The sequence below is a fragment of the Lemur catta genome, chromosome 19 (assembly GCF_020740605.2).
Source record: "Lemur catta isolate mLemCat1 chromosome 19, mLemCat1.pri, whole genome shotgun sequence".
NCBI lineage: Eukaryota > Metazoa > Chordata > Mammalia > Primates > Lemuridae > Lemur > Lemur catta.
The window spans coordinates 6,684,441-6,705,534 of NC_059146.1; the positions used below are offsets into that span (position 1 = coordinate 6,684,441).

General features: G+C 48.3%; 1 protein-coding gene across 3 annotated transcripts in view; it reads left to right on the forward strand.

Moving 5' to 3' along the window:
* CRACD (capping protein inhibiting regulator of actin dynamics) overlaps positions 1-21,094 on the forward strand; it is a 46,837-nt gene that overhangs the window by 18,278 nt on the left and 7,465 nt on the right. For 2 of the 3 annotated variants that reach the window (XM_045531659.1, XM_045531660.1), the window contains exons 2-6: positions 3,238-3,373; positions 10,373-10,537; positions 13,105-13,173; positions 15,164-15,346; positions 15,996-18,747. In XM_045531659.1, the coding sequence (XP_045387615.1) occupies positions 3,254-3,373; positions 10,373-10,537; positions 13,105-13,173; positions 15,164-15,346; positions 15,996-18,747 (3,289 nt within the window). In that variant the 5' untranslated portion in view covers positions 3,238-3,253. The remainder of the gene's footprint in view (positions 1-3,237; positions 3,374-10,372; positions 10,538-13,104; positions 13,174-15,163; positions 15,347-15,995; positions 18,748-21,094) is intronic. The other variant, XM_045531662.1, reaches the window with a different exon arrangement.

Consider the following 21,094-nt stretch of genomic DNA (forward strand, 5'->3'; position numbering starts at 1 on the left):
ATTCTATAGCTAACATCCTACTTAATGGTGAAACATTGAATGCTTTTTCGCTGAGTTTGGGAACATTATAAGGTCACTGTCACCATTTCTATTCAGCTTTGCATGAAGATTCTAGCTAATTCAGTATAACGGGTGGGAGAGGGAGAAAAAAGGAAAAGAAACCAGAAAGATGTAGGACTGAAAAGGAAGAAATAAAATGATCTTTTGTTGGAGACAACCTGATTGTATACATAGAGAATCCAAAATAATCAGTAGTCATATTACTATAATTAATGAATAAACTTAGCAAAGCCTCAGCTTATAAGATCAATATACAAAAATGAGTTGTGTTTTTATATTCCAACAACAGAAAATTAGAAAATAAAAGTTTTAGCCTATACCATTTATAGTAAATGCAGAAATACTAAATATGTAGGAATAAATGTATTAAAATACATGCCAGACATCTACACAGAAAACTACAAAATGTTGAGAGAAATTAAAGATGATCGAAATGCATGAAGAGATATCTCATGTTCATAACTTAATAGATTCAATATTGTAAAGACATCACTTAACCCAAATTTTATCTGTAGATCCAGTGTCATCCCAAAAGTAATCTCAGAGTGTGTTAGGGGGTGTGTGTACGTGTGTGTAAATGTATGTAGAAATGCTGAGAGACAAGAATAGCCACCCTGAAACAAACAAACAAAAACCCCAAAAAGCCAAAGCTGAAAAACTTAAAACTACTAGATATCAGGACTTAAAAAGCTACAATAATTAAGACAGTGTAGGGTTATTGCTGTAAAAACAGATAATCAGACCAAAGGAAGAGGACAGAAATAAATTCACATATGGACAGTTACTTAATTTATGGAAGATTACTCACTGTCCTTGAGCCTTAGTTTCCTCATATAAAATAGGCTTTAAAATAGTGCTTACCGCGTAAGGCTTAGGTATTATATATCAAAAGGATTTAGATGTTATGTTAAAAAGGTCAGCACATATGCAACCTTTTAAACATTTAGCTAGAATTGATGTTACCACTGTGACTACCACTATTATTATACTATTCTATTATACTATACTATTATTACTACTACTGCTATTACTATATGTTTTCTGTGTTTTTTAATATGATCATCTGGAAGTGGGTGATGGGTGGACATCAATTTAAGGACCATTGGGGGCAACACAGAAGAGCAGGAGAGTGTCAATTCTTAGTCTACGTGGAAAAAATAAATGGGAGCAGGACTTCATGTCTCAGTCAAGATTGACTTTGAGGTTGGAGTGGAACTTAGCCTAGCGCTGGTATGTTCTGTACACACAACTGTGAGGAATTAGTAAACATTTATCAAGCATCTAAAATGGACATGTTCATGGGCATATATATGTTTGCAGGAATATGTGAGAACCTGTACATGTCTATAAGCCCTTTGCAAAAACACAGTGTAGAAATGAAGTCATTTACCTCTTCCCTCATCTGAATCATAACCAGGAGGCTGAAAGAGAAGTTTAGACAGAGAATATTGAAAGGTTTTATTTCATAACTTTGAGTGAAAAGTATATTTCATAACATTTTTAGGTGAACCTAGAAGCTCAGTTTGTAACGTAGGTCTCAAATTCTCTGAGAACAAGGAGATAATGACATACTTAATTTCCCTTTCTATTTCTTAAAACAATACCTCCTATTTCATAAAGTGAGTTGCTGTTATATGGTATCCTGTGTTATTTCGCTGAAGGCTTACCCATTATTCTGGCTGTTTAGTAATTTTAACTGCCCCATTTGTACCCTGTCTTCCTCTCCCATCCCCCGTGTCACTCATGGGTGGCAAAACTCCAAGACCTGCCACTGCTTTAGAACACGTCGCTGGCTGGCATGGGATTGTATTTGGCAGAGCTGAGTTCAGTTTCTCTATTACTACTTCAATTTGGATGACGTTAGGTAAGGTTATTTACCCTTGAGTTTCATCTGTAACAAGATGGTGATGATGAGGATTAAATGAGATAATTGAAGTAAAACTCCCCACGCAGTGTTTTCATCAAAGTAAGGGTTGGTGATTATAATAATCATAATTTTTATTGCCTAAGATCACACAGCCAGGAGGCTGAAGTCCAAGTCTTTTGTTTCTAAACTTCACACCTTTTATACCATGCTGCCTGTAATTTGGCAAATTAGGTGATATAATTTGGTAATGTCTTCGCAACTAGGTCTAGACCTGGCAGATAACAAGTCCAGCTGCCCCAGGACCCTGCGTGCTGCATTCTGTAACTCAGTTCAGAAGCAACTGCCCCCAGTGCTGGCTGTTCCCTCCTGGGCTTGATCACTGGGAAGAGCTCCCATTGGAACCCCTTTCTGGAGAGGGGAAGGGAGAAGTGGTGCTCTTGGCCCTCCGAGTGCTGCTTGTGTTGCCTGGCGTCGTGGGAGTGGGCCTGCCTTGCCGTGGGGAGGGCATGCCTCTCCTGCCCCCGTGAGGAGCCGGCAGCCTCCATGTGTGCGTTCCCAGGGATAAGTTAGTTTCCAAGATCAAGTAAGGAACAGTTTGCTCCTGCTGCTTCCTCTTTATGCATTTCACATTGCTTCTACCGCACTGTCAGACGGAAGTCAGACTTCCTCAAGGTATAACTCTTGAACTGAGAAGTGTGTTTTGTTAGGTACCAGCCACTTTTAAGGTGTTCAGTATATACAACGCCTATCAGGATGGCCCTAACACAGATTTCTTCCCCTTTCTCTGAATTCCTAAAGCATTTATAGACCTTATCAACCATTTTAGTACTCTTAAAATTCTTTGATTTGGATGTGTATATCTTTCTTCCAATTTGGTTGTATTCGTAGAGAAAGAAGCTCTTGCCTCTTACGTCTAGATTTGTGTGTTACTTACTAAATGCAGTTTGGCAAGACTTGCTGGGACAAAACTGATAGTGACAGCTCAGCTGGAGAAAGGCTCCTCCGGTTGAAGGTTCTGCTGTGCCTACTGTCCTGGATCCTATACACATAAATCGCCGTCTTGTGTTCTCTCCATGAGGAGCTCGGAGTCAGGGGTGTGTGAGAGGCATGCTCCCCTGTTCCTCTGGGACCCTTTTGTCTACCCAGCTACTTGGCTGACCCCCTGCAGAAAGGGACACAAAACTGGAAGTGCTTGCTGAACAAGACAGGGAATGTGGGTGGAGTCCCTCAAATCAGGAAGAACAGAAAACTGAATTGCCAAAAGGAATGTTATCATCCTAATAAAATGAAGCCCATGATTTGCATTCCAGGTCCTTCAACTATTCTATGGGAACCCGGGCGTTTTCTCATGACAGTATTTTTATCCCTGATGGGGGAGCAGAAAGTGAGCAGACAGTTCAAGCAATGTCACAGGACAACATCCTGGGCAAAGTCAAAACTCTTCAGGTAAGACAGCTTGAGCCTGGAAGGTCAGAGCCGCAGGAGGGGCCCGGCTGTGGAGGGGACTGGGAGAAACCCTAGTTTGGCCTTGAGTAATGGGTTAGGAGGTCAGGGGTCACTCCTGATGAGAATTTTTGCTTTCTTGAACCTGATTTGGTTCTCTGGAAGCCTCCTGTCCACCTACGAGAGGTACATTGTCACCATTGTACCCACCTGAGTGACACACCCTCTCCTTTTCTCTCAAATTGTTCCCTCATTTTTAACTGGACATGGGAACAAATACCCAAGAGAAGCTACAGGACTTGGATGGGAGGAGAGAGGTCAAACCATTAAGCATTACTCACAGTCCCTGCCCTGGGGCTGGCGGTCAACTGAGAGTACGCACAGCACATACGTACTTTCTGAGTCTTCATAATGGAACAGTGAATGGTGAGACTCTTTATTTTTCTGCTGTGTTTATAACTCTGGGTTCCCTAAACCATATTATATCTCAAAGGACCACAAATCTCTTAAACTTTCTTCCTGTTCACTCTGCAGAGTGGGGCAGTTTTCCTACCTAGAATTGACTCCCATGGCAACTCCCTAACAATGAAAATATAGTTAATGATTCTTCACCAAATATGCTTGGAATAACGGGCAGTCAGCCAGGCACACACCTATAATGCCAGGTACTCGAGAGGCTGAGGTGGGAGGATTGCCTGAGCCCAGCAGTTTGAGACCAGACCAGCCTGGGCAACATAGCGAGAACTTGTCTTGAAAAAAAAAAGAAAGAAAGAATGTGAAATCCAGGAAAAGCAAGGAGAGCAAAGACACTTAGGATCCGCCTTTGTAGGTCTGACCAGTTGCTTGGTGGAATTCTCTCGCCCAAAGAAATGCCTAAGCAAGCACTTCTCCGAGGGGAGCATGCTCGGAGGCTCTCCAGGCTGCCGGTTTCCATCTGTCTATATGTCTATAACCAGGAATGATTAAATCAATGAATGAATGAGCAGAAAGAAAAAAAGAACAGCTGGCCTCGGTACCTACTGGTACGGTGAAGCATTGTACTCAAAAGAAAATTCTCTATCTTCTTGAGATGTTCTTGTTTCTGTGTATTTTGTGATTTTTTGTGGAACATGTGTTTGGTCACATATTCCACACACACTCAGCTGAATGTAGCAGATGGCAAACGGGGAAGTAGCCAACACCCCGGCACCACGCCCACCTTGCCTAGATGCTGCCACCACTGCCCAAGGCCATGGCCTTGCCCCCAGATCTGACCTGGGCACGTCCTTCCAATCCCAGCATTTCCTAAGCAGGCTCCATTCTGGGTGCTGTCTGGCTGTGCTTGTAACACTTTTTGTAGACTCAGAAGGAACAGTGAGCTGTTACTTCTCATAGGTTGGAGAAGAGGGGAGGATGGTGATGGCCAAAGACCACCTTGACCCTCCTCCTTTTTCAAGTCTTTTGATTCCTGGAATATTATTCCTAAGAAGTTCTCACCCCCTGGCCCGTCATAGCCCCTTTCTAAGAGGAATGACTCACAGGTTTGCAGTCCGCAAAACAGCTGTAGTTTATGAGGGCTTTCTAGGAGTTCTTTAAAAATTAGGTAATAATTTGTCTTAAATGGTATCTGCTCCCAAACATCACATCACATGCCACCGCCACTCCAAGAAGTAGATTTAGGGTTGTAAAAAAATATATTGAATAATTCTGCAGTATTGGAGGTATAGACACTCAATAAAAATATGTGTCTGGTATTTCTGCTAACATAAGGCATGATTTTCAAGAGTCTGGTCTCATAATTAATAAAATGTTAAACGACTAACTTCTTTGAAGCGACAGTTCTATAAACACAAGAAGTAAAATGTGAGTAAAACAGAATAACTATTTAATTTGCGTGCTCTCATTTTGACAGTATCTACTCCTATGAGCTCTGCCTAATTTTGCTTCTGCTGCATGGATTCACAAGCTTTCCTTCAGCTCTGTAGTTGTATTTTTGATAATTTCTAAAAGGCTTGTTTGCTCTTTGAGGACGGAAGTGGGGACCATTAGCATAGAAAATGTGATGTTTGGAGTGACCTAAGATATAACCGTATCACCCCCAAAGGACTGTGCTTTATTTTTCAGTCGACTAAGCAGTATGTTCCTGGTAAGTCAGAAATAGTAGTAACTTTATTAACTTGCATGAATGCTTTGCATTTTTCCATGACAGCGTTATGCTGGTATTGATGCTTAGTAAGCAGCCTAAAAGACCGCCCCCTTGTAGACGCCAGCATGGAATGAGAGAGTTGAATTGTGTCAGAGGCATGTATGTTTTTATGTCTGGAATTGTCTTTGTGTATGTGTGTATGTTTATTTTTAAAAAGAGGAACGTAAAGGATAACACCTATTTGACAGCGAATTTCCTGGCAAGCTGATTACCCACCATTAGTAGACATTCTTTTGGAAATGAGATTTCTACTGGAATGCCATTTAAAAAACAAAACAAAACATTTTTCTCTGTGGCTTAGGACACTCCCCAGCCCTTGGAGCCCCCGACCCCCACGCAAGAGTGTCTGTAGTGACTGCATTTGGAAAGGTTGCCCCCTAGTGTTCACATACAGTCATCTCACTGAGAACTGTCCCGAATTGCCCCACTGAGTGCGGAATGACTGAACGCAGCATAAATCAGCGTGCCCTTGCCTGAATTATGTGAATCTGCCACCTGCCACAATCTGTGTGGCAAAATATTGAACCTTTCAAAAGAAAAGTTACCTATTTTTTTCTGAGTATAAAAATAATACATGTGCATAGTGAGAACAAATTTTAATATATAGGACAGTTATAGGGGTCCTTTTTGAGGACCCCGTACATAACAAGTTAGTTGCTCCATGGCTGGTAGCATGAATACCACTTGAATGAGGGAGGGAATGCAGTGAAATAAAAAGCTACCACCACCTGGCTGTGTGGCCTTGGCGGAGCCATTCAACCTCTCCGACGCCTTCCCCACCTGAAAAGTAAGCGGATGCCGGTGAGAGGTGATCTGAAGGGCCCCTCCAGTTCTTAAAATCTGCGATCTATCCAGACTCACTGTTCACCTGCTGTAGCACGCACGGCTTCAGAAGCTTTGCACTTCACTGCATTTGGGCTACAATGGCCTTGACATTACCTACAGCTGCCCAGAGCATGGACTAGGGAAGGTGCCTGTTTGTTTGAGATAAGACCAGGCTGTGAGGCGTGCACTAACTGAGGATAAAACTCAGGGCTACCACAGTCTAAGCCTGCAGGTAATGTTTAGAATTATACCACACCTTTGTGGGGAAATGCTTTGTCTCTTTGTGCCACCAATTATTTGGCATAGGAGGGAAAGTCTCCACGCTCAGTAGCTAGTCTCTCCTGCTCAGCTGGATTTCACTTACAAATGGCAACTCAGATATCTGAGGATATTGACACCTAATGCAACTGTCAAGGACACAGAATAAACACCTTCTCTTAGCCACTTCTTCCTAGAGCAAGTGTCTTTCAATCTATATGCTTTTTCTTTTCTTTAATTCGCTTTAACTATTGAAGTATCGGTAGTTTGCTCAAGAAGACAGCGACTTTATTTTTATTTCTGCTTTGCTCTTACAGACTTAGTCAGAAGAAGGGCTGTGAAAGATCTGGGAAAATCTAGACGCTGGCAGTGAGAGGGCTGCAGAATATGACATGCGTGGCATTTGCACACCACAGGGACAAGCCTTATAAATATGGATGTGCATTCCTGTAGCATCATTCTCCAGCATTCCATAGTACAACAAAACGGTCCTATTTGAATGAATAAAATATAGTTCCTTTTAGCTCACATTTCAGGCTTAACAGAAACTCCATTCATAGCTACCCCAATGTGGAGTGTCAGTATAGGCGCGAGCTTCCCCTCTCCCTTCTGATTATAATTGCTATGTGCATTAATAAAGAGCCCCCACATATTGAAAAAAAAGTGGTAGTTTATCTTTCTGGAAACTTAAAGGCCAGCTCATCTTAACAGTCTGGTTTTCAGTGATTGTTTATATCCTAGTTCCTCTCATGACAATGCCTGAATAGTGGGCAGAATTAAAGTAACAAAAGCCGCATTTATCTATGTATTCAATTCACATGACACCTGAGATTGCCAGATAGGTTTTAGCAGTAACCTTTTAACTGTCCATAAATTGCACAAAATGTGACAAGGGCCCAGTCTCCTTTCAGTCAACTGAAGGAAGCGCTCATAGGAGGAACCACAGGGAGAGATGGTAGGTGCAAGACCTTGTCCCCGCAGCTCCTGTCCTTGGGTGCCTGAGGATCAGTCACCACAGCCTTGGACCCTGAGTCCTGCCCTGGCCCTAGTCTACCGTCTCTTCCCGACAGCTGCAGGGCGTGTCTGTGAGACAGCCCCTTGTCTGGACAGAGACTGTAGCCCTGCTCCTAACCATGGCTGCCATTCCCTCCTCTGCCTCATTTCCTTCACCCAGTTCCCCAGACACCAGCCAGAGCTTATTTTTTCTGGGGGTGGGGGGCAGGATTTCAGTAGGGGGGTGGGTTTCAAGTCAGCTTCTTTACTAAGATGCACATTTTCAGTCCAAAAGGCAACAGCATTGTGTTTCTTTTGCCAGGAAGAACATCTGTGACACAAATCAGCCCTCCGATAAACACACATCGTCATCCCATCTCTCCCTTTTCCTCGTCTCCTCCCTCTGCCCTTCCACACCCCCAGCTGGTGTAACTGCAGGTGGCCCCCAGCTCTTCCTGGGCCCCGGTGTATTTCCTCTGTCCCCTGCACCTTCACTCAATTTGCCTCTTTTCTTTAATTCTCGACTATATTTCTTAACGTTACTCTTTCTATTTTCCATCTTTGTCCAAGTATCTACCTTATTTTCTCTGTTTTTATTCAATTTTTTTTTCTTCCCATGTTTCCTTTTCTCTTCCATTTGTAGTCACAAGTCACCCCATCTTTGGACTTTATTTCAACCTAGACTGTGATTACATTTTTGCCGTATTTTTTTTTGTTGCTTAAACATCAGGATGGACCAACATAAGTATTCTAGGAAGGGCCTGAATGAAGTAAAATATCACTGTATCCATTCTTTTTTGTGATGGTGGCAAAAATCCTAATTAAATGGCACCAGAGTGTTAGGCCACGTTCTCCTTGGAAGCTCATTAAGGAATTATCCTTTCCATTGTAAGCGCAAGAAATGCCCTCATCTCAGTCATCTGAGAGCATCGGTGACCGACACGCCTTGCCAATATGTCTCAATCTCAGGGATTTAGGACAATTTGCAGCCCTTGGGCAACACTCCTGGAGAAGGCTAGGCTGGGCACACACAGGAACCATTCCCACCTCTTCTGCCCAGGTTCCCACCCCTCTCCCCAAAGGCTGCAGAGTGACACAGCCCCGTGACCTTGTTCCTTCATGTCTTGTCTCACTCCATCCATCGGCTGTTCCCACTGCGCCTGCTTACTGATGTGCTTAGAGTAGACAACTAACTGCTGCTTCCTGCTGCACTTGTTTTTAGAAGACACCCTTTTTCTGCCCTCTCCTGCCCGCAACCCTTCTCGGCTGCTGAAGCTGTACCGCCCTGGCTGAACGCGAGCTTTCCGTGTGTGCTCCTTTCCCATGGGGCGGCAGGAAATGCCAGTGGACCAAATAGAAGCCCCTGACTTGCTGTGCTCCTGACCTGGCATGCTGGGGTGCCCGGGGGTGTGGGGAGGGGCTCCTTGGTCTCATCTCTGCCCACTCTGCAAGGCTGAGGGGGAGCTGGGCAAGGTGGGTGGATTTGGTAGCCCTGAGTTCAAAGGGAGAGGAGGTGTTTCCCTGAAGGATTAAAAATGCTGCATCATTTCTTCCTTTCTGCCCCTGTTAGAAGGAAGTATGATGCCAAATTTATGAGAACCAGTGGAGTGCAATGAAAATAATGCTGAATTTTACATGACCTGAGTTCAGATTTCTCTTGGGCCACTCATTGTTTTTATAAGCTTGGGTCAGTCACCTCTCCCCACTGGACCTCTGACATTTTTTGCAAAGTGAGAGCTTTGGAGTAGGTGATTGCTAAGGTTCTTTGCAGCTCTGTGGGATAAATGTTAGCCAGATTAAAGATAAATATGAGAGAATGCATTTTTTGAAGCATATAAGGACTATGAAACCCAAGACCTAGAGCCGTGGTTCTGAGCTGGGGGCAGTTTTACCCCCAAGAGGACATTGGGCAACTTTTGGAGACATTTTTTTCTTTTCTAATCTGGCATTTCTCTAATTTGAAATACTATTTATCTTTCTAATTTCTGCCCCATTTTCCCCTCCCTTCTCCCTCTTCTCTTAGCTACCACCCACCTCCAATCAGTCCTATCTTGGCCCTTGTCCCCACTAGGCTCCTTTGGTCCCCTCTTTCACAGTTGGGTAGCTGCAGCAAGGCAAAGAGAAGTCCGGATTGTTCCTGTCCCTTCCATGATTTCACATTAATTATGGAAAGACTTGCTGGCCCTGGGACCAGGGACCCAGTGTGCCGGTGCGGGGTCTCCAGCTAGGGGCTGGTGAGGGAGTTTGCAGAAGTACAAACATTCAAGGGAAATGTGTCCAAAGGGGGCTGGAGAGTTCTCTTGCACTAACCCTAAGGGTCTTGATTTTCCCCCCTGGGTTCCTACATTTCGTGTGACTGTTTTCTATCCAACTTTTTGTACTTTTAAAAGAGTTTTCATATAAATAAATGTGTAGGTAAATCAAAACATTTTGTCATAACATATCCCAACTTTTGGTTCAGAAATGTGGTCTCTGTACCCTGGAAAATGTTGACATCTCCATAAAAGAGGTGGCTGCATGAGAAAGCTCATGGCTCGAAGGAGGGAAAGAAAAAGAAAAGAAGGTGGAGCGCAAATTCACGTATTCCAGGCGGCATCGTGGTTTCCTGGCATGGTGTTGGGTGTAGAGGTTGGCCGTGCGCAGACTATGCCTCAGTGCTCGCCAGCTATGCCAGGGAACCTGGTTGTGGCTGTTGAGAGCTGCTTCACTGCCTCAGCCTGTCTTCCTTCTGTCCTCTCCAGCAACAGCTGGGCAAGAATATCAAGTTTGGGCAGCGGCCGCCCAACGCCATTCCCATGAAGAAGGCGGGCAGTGGAGAGGCCAGCTTAGAAGAGGAGCTGCTCCCGACCAGTCCCATGGAAATTGTGACCCAGCAGGACATCGTCCTCTCAGACACTGAGAACAGAGTAAGTCTCCTCCAGGGAATGACTGCGTTGCTAACAAGCCAGGGCAGGATGTTGGGCGTCCATAACCCTGGGGTCTCCAGTGCAGGGAGAAGGTGGGAGAAGGCGAGAGGGCACTTCTTGGCAGGTGCCCTGACCTGGAGACAACGAGGAGGAAGGGGGGGAAGAGGAGACATGACCTTTGCACGTGCTCTTCCCAGCGCCTTCCGCTCACCCTTCAAGGCTTCTGCCCCCCTCTTCTGGGAAGCCCTTGCTGGCCTCACCCCAAGCTGTGTTACCTCCTCTGTGCCTGCACTGTGTGTCTTTACTGCTGTCCACACAGCCACACCCCATCTCCATGTCCACGTAACTGCTTGCTCTCCACCTCTAAATGCTGAGTGTTTTGAGCACAAACTGGATCTCACACACCTGTGTTTCCCTAGGACCTAGCTGCTGCCTGCTTTGTTGGACTAATTTAAAGGGAAATGAAAAAAGAAAGCAGTAGTAGCTCAGTGAGACAGAACACATCAAACAGGCCGGCTTGGAGAGTACTGAGCTGGAAATAAAGTCACATTCCAGCACCGTCCCATCTAAGTTTGGTCTCTTGACACTTTAAAGGAAACACTTTGAGCATATCCTGAAGAGAGTTCTTCCAGAGCAGCAGAAAGGATGCCCTTAGACCTCTTATGGAAAAAGGTGCAAAAGTCTAGCAGCCAGAGTGAGGAATTCTCTAGGGGAGATACTGGGGGCTTCCAATCTCAACACAGACCAAAAAACCATTCTCTTGGCTCTGCCTAGCAAAGTGCCTGAAATTTTGTTGGGTGTTATTAAAATGGGCATGCCTTAAAAGAAATCATATGCTATCAGGCAACATGTCATAAAAGTAGTAAGAAAGATAAGCAAGCCAGGTGCGGTGTCTCATGCCTGTAATCCTAGCACTTTGGGAGGCTGAGGTGGGAGGATCACTTGAGGTCAGGAGTTCGAGACCTGCCTGAGCAAGAGCAAGACCCCATCTGTACAAAAAATAGAAAAATTAGCCAGGCGTGGTGGCACACACCTGAGTAGTCCCAGTTAATCAGGAGGCTAAGGCAAGAGGATCGCTTGAGCCCAGGAGTTTGAGGTTGCTGTGAGCTATGATGACGCCACTGTACTCTAGCCTAGGTGACAGAGCGAAACTCTGTCTCAAAAAAAAAAAGAGAGAGAGAAATAAGCAGTTTGCAGAGGAACGTGAGGCAGAGAAGTGAAGAAGCATGGGCCTCCCTGCTGCCCATCTCTGCCTAGGGCCTGGCCCTGGTGACTCCTGGCGCCCACACATTGATGCCCTTGGTGTGGTGGGTGCAGCAGGATGGGGCCACCTCTCCAGGCAGGTCTGACATGGCCCTCCCAGCCTCCCCAGTGCGGGGCAGCAGCAACAGCCATCGCCCTGGTGCAGGGCTTTCCTGAGGACTGAAGCAAGTGTCTTCACTGTTCCTGATGATCTCATAAGTGCAGGGCCTGGGGGAAGGGGGAGGATTGTTTGTTCAGCGGGCGCTGTCTCCCGCGCAAGGTTAGGCACGGGCCCCGCCTCTGTGCGGTCTGCATCCTCCACAGCAAACTGGTCAACAGATAGACACACAGAATCACTGCAGATCGAGAAAAGTGTGGCTGCACAGAACATAAAACAGGGTAATGGAAAAGTGAGTAACTTGGGGGGCCAGTGGCCACTTATTTAGATAAGGATCGTGGCCGGGCCTGGTGGGGGTGAGGGGAACGCAGAGTGAGGTGTGGGGCCCGATGGCGTAGACCCTGGGAAAGAGTGAATTCTCCTTGAAGGTAATAGGAGGCCTCTGAGCAATTTCAAGCAGGGCAGTGAACGATCTGATCTGCGTTTTCCAAAGACCCTCCTGAGTGTGTGGTGTGGAGAATGGAGTGAGGTAGGGCAAGCGGACATGGTCACTCTGGAAGGGAAGATAAGGCCTTTTTATAAAAAGCGGTGGCACAGGATGGTAGGTATAGCGGGCCACCCGAGGTGCAGGTAACCCCTGGGGGTGTCCTAGGGCATGCCCAGGACCCTGGTGTGAATTCTCAGCATTTCCTTCTGTTCCCTCCTGTGATTTTTGGCCACTCCCTGGCTTTCACCTTGTCAGCCCAGCCCTTGGCGTGTGGCATCGGTAGGGCCTTTTCTTCTCGCTCACTGCCGAGAGGGGAGAGGTCTGCCAGGGGAAGGGGCAGAAGCAGCCCGCGAGGCCGGGGGCTCTGAGGCTGAGACTGTGTATGTGGCACAGGCCTGCCTCTCGGGGAAGGCAGCTGGTGATCAGCACTTCGGCTTCTCCCGGGCAGTGGACAAAACCCCAGGGACGGAGTTGGAGACTGCCCGGGTGGGAAATGCATTGAGCTCAGGCAAGAGGATGGTGCGCCCTCTGTGCTCTAGGTAGTCCTCGTGGACTCTGGACTTTAGCAAAGCCCCCGCCGTGACTCCTGCTGGCTCTCTGAGGCCAGCTACACCTGTGTGTAGGAGGGGACAGGACTGTCCAGGCACAGACAGTGTCTGATTATCTGCCCAGAACTTCCTGTTCTGGTGTCTGACCTGAGTGCTCTCTCCACTGTTCCAGTCCAGTGATACGCCAGGTTCGCTGAGTCCTCTGAATCTACCTGCAGCTGGAAGTGAGATGGAAGAGAAGGTAACATGATTTGAACTTATTTACTTAGCTTCCTTACTTTAACTTCCTTTTTTTTTTTTTTTGCAATCTGCTGCCTCATTTTACATTCATAAATGTTGCCTTCATGTATTACTTGAAATTCCTTCAAAATGCAACCAGTGGTAGATGTCGGAGCATCTGTTTCTACAGCAAGGCAATTGCTGAAACTGAACGCTGCTCTCGAAAACAGCCACACTCCCAGTTATACCTGTGTTTGGGGTCTTGGAAGTTGGTAGCTTTCCTAAATGTATCATGTACTTCGAGACACTGTTAATCCATTGAAAAAGGTCTGCAAGAATACCTGTACCCAAGTCTCCAAGGACAAGAGTCCTTACATTTAAAGATGCAAAAACCAAAAACCTTAGCATTTTAAAGGGTTTTTTTTGTTTTGTTTTGAAAACTTTTCTGTGTCCTTTTAAACATGGGACCTTACCTGCAGGAGTCTAGGAAACCCTGTGGACCCTCTCCCTGTGCCCCTCTTCTGTAGGAGCTGCTGTGCTCCGATGAGGACTTTCCATCTGCACAGGGGACCAGGCGTCCTCCCAAGGCCCGGCAGACTGTGCGGTGAGCAGGGTCTGCTCCTGAAGAAGCGGGTGGCTCGACAGTGCCAATGCCCAGGCAGTGAAGAGGCCCAGCTGGGACAACTAGAAATGAAGCATAGCACTTAAATCTCAGCTTCAAGTGCTTATCTACAGTCTGTCACATTTGGCTCTGACTCCTTTTCCTCAGCCATCTATTGGAGGATGGAAATAAATGTTTAATTCATCTCTTTTCAACAATAGCTCAGAATTTGATACCTATTATAAAGATAACCATAAATAAATGAAAGCTAGAAGGCCAAGGGTTGGAATTATTTTTCTGTTTTCTATGCTTCTGGTCAGAAATTAATATGTACTGGGCATCCATTTTGCTTCTGGCGCTAGCTTGGTCTTTTACATTTTGTTCATAAATGTGGGAGGTAATCGCAAAAAGCAGGCCCTTCGGCTAAACCTCATAGATTCTACATTTATAGCAGGCGCACAGTCAAACACGTACCCTGGCCTCGGCAGAGCTGCGGGCAGAGGCAGCTGGAGCTGTGAGCGCCCCTGGCCACGCTTTGCATTATGTGGCCAAGAGCTCTTTGCTCGCTGATGGCCGGTGAATTCTCTGTGGTTACCTGTGTGGCCTCCTACCTTCTGATGTGGCCTCTGGATTCGCGCTGTGCCACAGTCTCTCTGACCTTTCTAAACCTGTAAAATTCATCTGAGATTGTAGTTTTTCAGTGATTTCATCTGTATTCCGGAGCTGCAGGCCATTTTGCAGTTCATACTTTGAGGAAATGGACTTGCTCTTGTGGCAGGCTTTTGTCACTCCCTTGTGCACCAAGGTCCTCTGCCTTTTACCTCCTTGTGCCCTCAGTGCTCTGTGACTTTGGAGTGATTGTGCCAAAACACTTTTGCTGATCAGGAACTTCAAGCCCTAGGCATAGATGTTTATACTTTATTGTTCCTTTGTTCCTTCCACAAATACTTAACTGAGCCCTGACCAAATGAGATTTGCTACTTAGGCATAAAGGGACTGATATAAAGATGAAAGACACATTCTCTGCTTGGAAGGGACTAAAATTCTGTGTAGGAGCTGAGGCTTGTATGCTCAGTGAGGTTTAGAGATGATCTAGTCCAAGGGTGAGCAAACTAATTATTTTAGGATTTGCTATTACTGAATGGAGGAAGATTAGTCTCTGAAAGGTTAATACAAATAGTCACTGGCAGAACAAACAGTCAACGTCGTGTCTTTTCATAACAAAACCCTGTTTCAGTACTGAAAGGAGCAGTACAGTGCCTGTTTCACTGCACTGAAGAGCCCCGTGCGCGCCAGCATTCCCTGGGCCAGGCTGGGCGAGGCACAGACTCAAACCAGTGCCACCATTCTGGGATTGCCCGCGGGCTGTCTTCAGATCCGGACTGACTTTGTATTTTAATCTCCCCAATAGGTTGCTCCAGTTAAACCGTCTCGGCCAAAAAGGCACTTCTCTTCTGCTGGCACCATCGAAAGTGTCAACCTAGATGCCATCCCCCTGGCCATCGCTCGCCTGGACAACAGTGCTGCCAAGCACAAACTGTCCGTTAAGCCAAAAAACCAGAGGGTGTCAAAGAAGCACAGGCGGCTTGCCCGGGTGCGTAGAGCCTGCCGGGGCTGACCGGGCAGGTGCCCTTGCTGGCTGGGCACTAACTCTGCCAAGTGGCTTGGTGTTGGGGTGGAGCCCTGGAATGATCTAGGTGTCTCTCCATCGGGAACTTGAGTGTGTGGCAGTGCACGAGGACAAGCAGGCCTACTTTGTTTCCATGGCCCTTTCTGACATGAGGCTGGTAGACCTCAGAGGGAAAGGTTGCCTTTTGAGGGGCTCCATAAGCTTTGAGTTTGCTTTGCAGCGGAAAGGTGACACCCTTCCTCTGCCATGGCTTAGCCAAAGGTCCCTCAGTTTGGTTAGGGTGGGCTTCTAAGTCATGAACTTTAGTGAAAGTTGATGAAGTCCAAATCTCTCCTTTTGCTCTTCTTAATGCTGGACTACTGTGTTCATTCATACTAAGAAAAGGGGATTTGGGAATGACAAAGGGGCTGCGGGGCAAATCACATAGATGAAGTTCTTTCTTCCGTTCCCATATCTGAGACTCTTGCCTTGTGTGACCGATGTCTGGGCTTACCTATACCTGTACATGAGAACACCTGCTTCCCAAGTGGGCCACCGACATTGTGAATAGGAAGAGTAACGGTTGTCTGTGGAAAAAGGAAAAGGCTAATTCTGTTTCCCTTCCCAATGACAGGACCGACGAAATGAGCAAGGTGGCCTTGAGAGCCAGCCCTCCCTGGAGCAGAACGGACACCTGGGAGAAGACAGGCAAATCCGGCATGAGGGGGAACCAGAGCCCCTGGATTCCGAAGAGGAGAAAAGACGCCAAGAAGACTATTGGCGAGAACTGGAGGCCAAGTGCAAGCAGCAAAAGGCGGAAGCGGCCGAGAAGAGACGCCTGGAAGAGCTGAGGCTGCAGGCGCTGGAGAGGCGGCTTTGGGAAGAGAACAGGAGGCAAGAGCTCTTGGAGGAGGAGGGCGAGGAAGAGGAGGACGAGGGGGAGGAGCTGCAGCTAGAGGCAGAAAAGGGGCAGCTGGAAGGGCAGAGGCAGAGCGTGGAACGGGAAGGTTGGCCAGAGCCGGAGCGGAGGGCGCGCGAGGAGCACGAGGAGGAGGAGGAGGAGGAGGAAGCGCGCAGGCGCGCGCAGGCCCAGGCCGAGGCCCAGCGCCAGCGGGAGGAGGAGGAGAGAAAAGGCGCGGAGGAACACCGAAGGCAGGAGGAGAGAAAACGGGCGGAGGAGCTCCATAGGCAGGAGGAGGCGGAGGAGAGAAAACGGGTCGAGGAACACCGCAGGCCGGAGGAGGAGAGAAAAAGGGCTGAGGAGCTCCAAAGGCAGGAGGAAGAGGAGAGAAAAGGCGCGGAGGAACACCGCGGACAGGAGGAGGAGGAGAGAAAAGGCGCGGAGGAACACCGCGGGCAGGAGGAGGAGGAGGAGACACCGAGGCTCGGGGAAGAGCCCACCAGGCGGGAGGAGGAAGGGCCCGGGGAGGCGGCGCGGGGCCCCGAGCAAGAGGGACAGCTCGAGCTGGAGGACGGAAGGGGCCCGCGGAGCCCGCTTCAGGTTGACCTTGAGGAGAAGCCAGAAGGACAGGAAGACGCAAGACCCCAGGGGCAGAGGGCCGTCTCCGAGGAACCCAGTGCTGGCGAGGGCCCGGGCCCACAGGCCGAGGCGGCCGGAGCGCGGCAGGGGGAGAGGGGGCATTTTCACGGGGACGGGCGCCCGGCGCTCGAGGCCGAGAGAGAAGCGGCGGGAACAGGCCGTGCCCAGAAAGGCGAGGGGCCGGGCGGGGACACGCGGCCGCCGGCGGAGAAGCAGGAGGCCGCGGCTCGAGAGAAGGACCGCCGGGCGGAGGCGCTGAGGTGGCAGGAGGTGGAGGAGAGGCAGGCCGCGCCCAGGCCCTACACGTTCCAGGTGTCCTCGGGAGGGAAACAGATTCTCTTCCCCAAAGTCAGTCTGAGCCCCGTGACGCCCGCGAAGGACGCGGGACTTGTCTCGGCTCCCCAGGAGCCAAAGGCGCCCGCGTCCGGCGCGGCCCCCCACGCCCTGCCCTCGTCGCTGAGCGTCCCCCACACGGCCATTCTGGTCACGGGGGCGCAGCTCTGCGGCCCGGCGGGCAGCCTGACCCAGATCAAGGACACGGCGTGCAGGTCCCTCCTGGGCTTGTCGGAAGAAAGGAAGCACGTGGACGTCCCCGCCGTGGAGCCCCCACCCCGAATGCCCGGCGACCCCCGGGCGGGCGGCGGGAAGGCCAGGCCTCCGCCGGAGCCTGCCGGCAGCGCGGCCGCGCTGGCCGAGTGGGCGTCCATTCGGTCCCGGATCCTGAAGAACGCGGAGAGCGACCCGCGCGGCGACAGGGAGCAGGCGAGGCCGGGCGACGAGCCCGCCGCCAGGGGCCGCTGCGATTCCCGCGGGAACCCCCGGAAGACCCCGCCGCTGAATGCGAAGTTCTCTATCATGCCTGCCTGGCAGAAATTCTCGGAACCGAGCGCGGAAGCTGAGAGCGTTAGGAAAAGACCCATAGTGGGATCCGGCGAAGAGACAGCGCCTGCGCCTCCGCCTGCCGGTGCCCCTGAGCGCCGCAGGAGTCCCGAGAAGCTGGAGGTGCAGCAGGAACCAGCAGACACCACAGAGGGATGCAAGTTTGCCAAAGACCTTCCATCTTTCCTTGTTCCAAGCCTGCCTTACCCTCCGCAGAAGGCAGTGGCCCATGCAGAGTGCACGAGCATTTCGGACGGCGAGACCACCCATGGCATAGCAAAGCCAGACCCTGTGATGCCGGGTGGGGAGGAAAAGGCCTCGCCTTTTGGAATAAAATTGAGAAGGACCAACTATTCCTTGCGCTTCCACTGCGACCAGCAGGCAGAACAAAAGAAGAAGAAGAGGCACAGCAGCACGGGAGACAGTGTGGAGGGGGGCCCGCCTGCGGTGGGGAGCGCCCTGGGAGAGACGGAGACAGAGGAGGGGGCCGTCAAGCGCGGCCCCTCCCTTCCCCAAGAGAGGAAGCAGGCCCCATCCACGCGGGGGGACCCTGCGGAAAGCCCTTCTGCTGCCGTAGCCCAGCCCAGAGCCCCACCCGCCAGCAGCCAGACCCCAGCTCCAGAGCATGACAAGGCTGCAAACAAAATGCCGTCGGCGCAGAAGCCAGCACTGGCTCCCAAACCCACCAGTCAGACCCCACCATCATCCCCGCTCTCCAAACTGAGCAGGCCCTACTTGGTGGAGCTGCTGGCTCGCCGAGCGGGGAAGCCCAACCTGGAGCCGAGCGAGCCGGCCAAGGAAGGCCAGCAGAGCAGCGATCCCCAGCCACCATCGCCCTCAGCCCCCGAGGAAAGGAAGGGACAGAAGGACGAGGAGGAAGAAGTGACAGAGAGGAAACCTGCTTCCCCACCTCTGTCTGCTGCTGAGCAAGAGAAGCCTTCCCAAACACCTGAGGCTGGGAGGAAAGGTATGTAGCTGCAGGATGGAAAATTCTGCCTCTGTCCAGCTTATCCTCTGTGTCATTGCTAGACCCAGAAGTGTCCAAAGCCAGAGGTAGCCAGTGGAGCTGGAGTTGGGCTCACCTTCACTAATCAGAGGCTGGTTTGCCATTCCTGAAGGACTCATGAGTCACAGTGACACTCTTTACTTTTTACTCATTCTTTAAGGTTTTGGAAATGCTTACTGACTCTGCAGTGTGTTTCCAGTTCACACCTGGCAGTGATACTTAGACTAGTAATAAGTTACAGGTGCCGACACTTAGACCAATGCGTTTTTGGTTGACAATAGAAATTCAAATATAGTCCTAATTAATCATTAAGATGTCATTAATCATTTTGAGGGAGTCATGCAATGATGATAAAACTGGAGTTTTCTGGGCTGGCATCTGCGTTCTGTCTCTGGGCAGTAGCAGCACCACAGTGGGAGGTTAGGAGATGTTAGACGTCTCCATTGGGCCTGTGGATGGGTGATTGACATTGTCTCAGGTCTATGTAAAATGCTCTGCAAATGCAGCCTCCCCACCTCCACCCCACCAGGTTGCTGCTGCAAAGCTCTCCTACAAAGAAACTTTGGAGCAACCCTTACATTCAGCTGATCCTGACATTTCTTCATACGAAATGTTTGGGCCCGCTAAGGGGTCAGTTGAACTAGCTTTTGTGCTCCCAGAGAACCTTCATCTAATAGTTTTTCTTTTCTGTTTTGCAAAGTATAGTAGGTAAAATATGAATCATAGCCCAAAAGTCACTCATATTTCTTAGAAATTCTCCCTTGAGGTTTTTTCTAGGGAGGGATCATTTTCTCTTTTAAGTGTTTAGGTTTAGGGTGATTTTTGCAGAGAAAAAAGCTGTTTCCTGAGAAGTGTTGGTCTGGTTACTTGCCTTTACAAAAGACCATGTCATCCTTTTTAAATGGTCCCTTGCCTGGCTTGGTTTCCTGGATGGATGTATTGATCAGCACTTACCATTCCTCTCTAATGATTTCTCTTTGTCCTACTGGATGAGAGACCTGTTTTTAGTTTTGGCATTAGCTTTCATGGTATCTGCAAAGTCCCTCCCACAGAGGAACAGAGCCTGGCCGGCTCTGTCACTCACCTACTCTCTCCCCAGAGAAATAACGCTCCTGCTCACCATTTCTCTTAGAGCTGTCCCCTTGATTATTATAATTTTCTCCCCAAAACTACTCCTGCCCCTGTTTTTTTCTTTCCCAGTAGTCAGATTCTGGGCTGTCAGACTCTGCTAATTGAATTTTTCTTGATGTGATACAGAAAAAGCATGAAAGCAAGGACCGTGTGCCTTGTGGGTGGTCATTTCTATTCACTGGGGTTTTGCTGTCTGACTTGCTGCTCTCGGCCAGGGCTGTCCAAATTTGTTTGACTGAACACCCCATCAGGATAAAAATGTTAAGCCAGGGACCTCTAGTTTACTTGTTGATTGTGTAAGTGTAGTACCATCAATAGCTAAAACCTCTGAAATACCATCCACACTTAAAAGTGAAGTTCATGGAAACGACAGTGGCTATAGATCTGCAATTGCAAATCATGGAGCTACTGTTTATTTTCTTTGGTCAACTTCTTGTCGGATCTGATATTTCTTCATAAAGTGGCAAGCAAACAGCTTGTCAGCTCTGCTCTTTTATTATGCTTGCATTATTAGTAGTATATTAAGTCTGTGGTTGGTTTATGGGACTTTATACCATTTGTCCATTTTGTAAGGAATCATTTACTTAAAAGGGGATATATTTCATAATGAGAAATGTCAGGAGAAGCCCTTGTGTGGATGTGTGTTTGGGGTAAAACCCGTGAGATGAAAGAAGCCCCAGGGCCAGCTTCCCTCAGCTGCTCAGATTCTGTCTCCAAAACACCCATTGTCCCAATGCTGCAGCTGCCATCTTTCCTCCTCTCCCTACCCAGAGGTTTCTTGTTTCAAATTGCTTTAGTCAATTATAAGTTTAGTCAATTATGCTTTAAAGGCATTTTGATCCTTGTGATAAACACCAAAGTTGTTGACAGGAAACTGGCCTTCCCCAGCAAGTTCAGATTGAATGTTTAGTCCACATTGCCCTTTTGTGTAGTAGCTTTTTATGTGGAAATCATTTAGATCTTGGCAGTTTGGTTTTTAGAAGTTTTACAAAGAAGTGTGACAGGGCCCTTGAGTGAAAAACAGGAACTTCCTTAAGTTCCAGTGTATGTAAAGTTTCTCAGTTAAGCAGAATGTTTGAGGTGGTGAATTATTTTTGAGTTCCGGTTAACTAAAGATTAATCAAAAACTCCTTTAAAGTTTAGTTTTGTTTTTAAATACCTCTTCAATGTGTTCAGT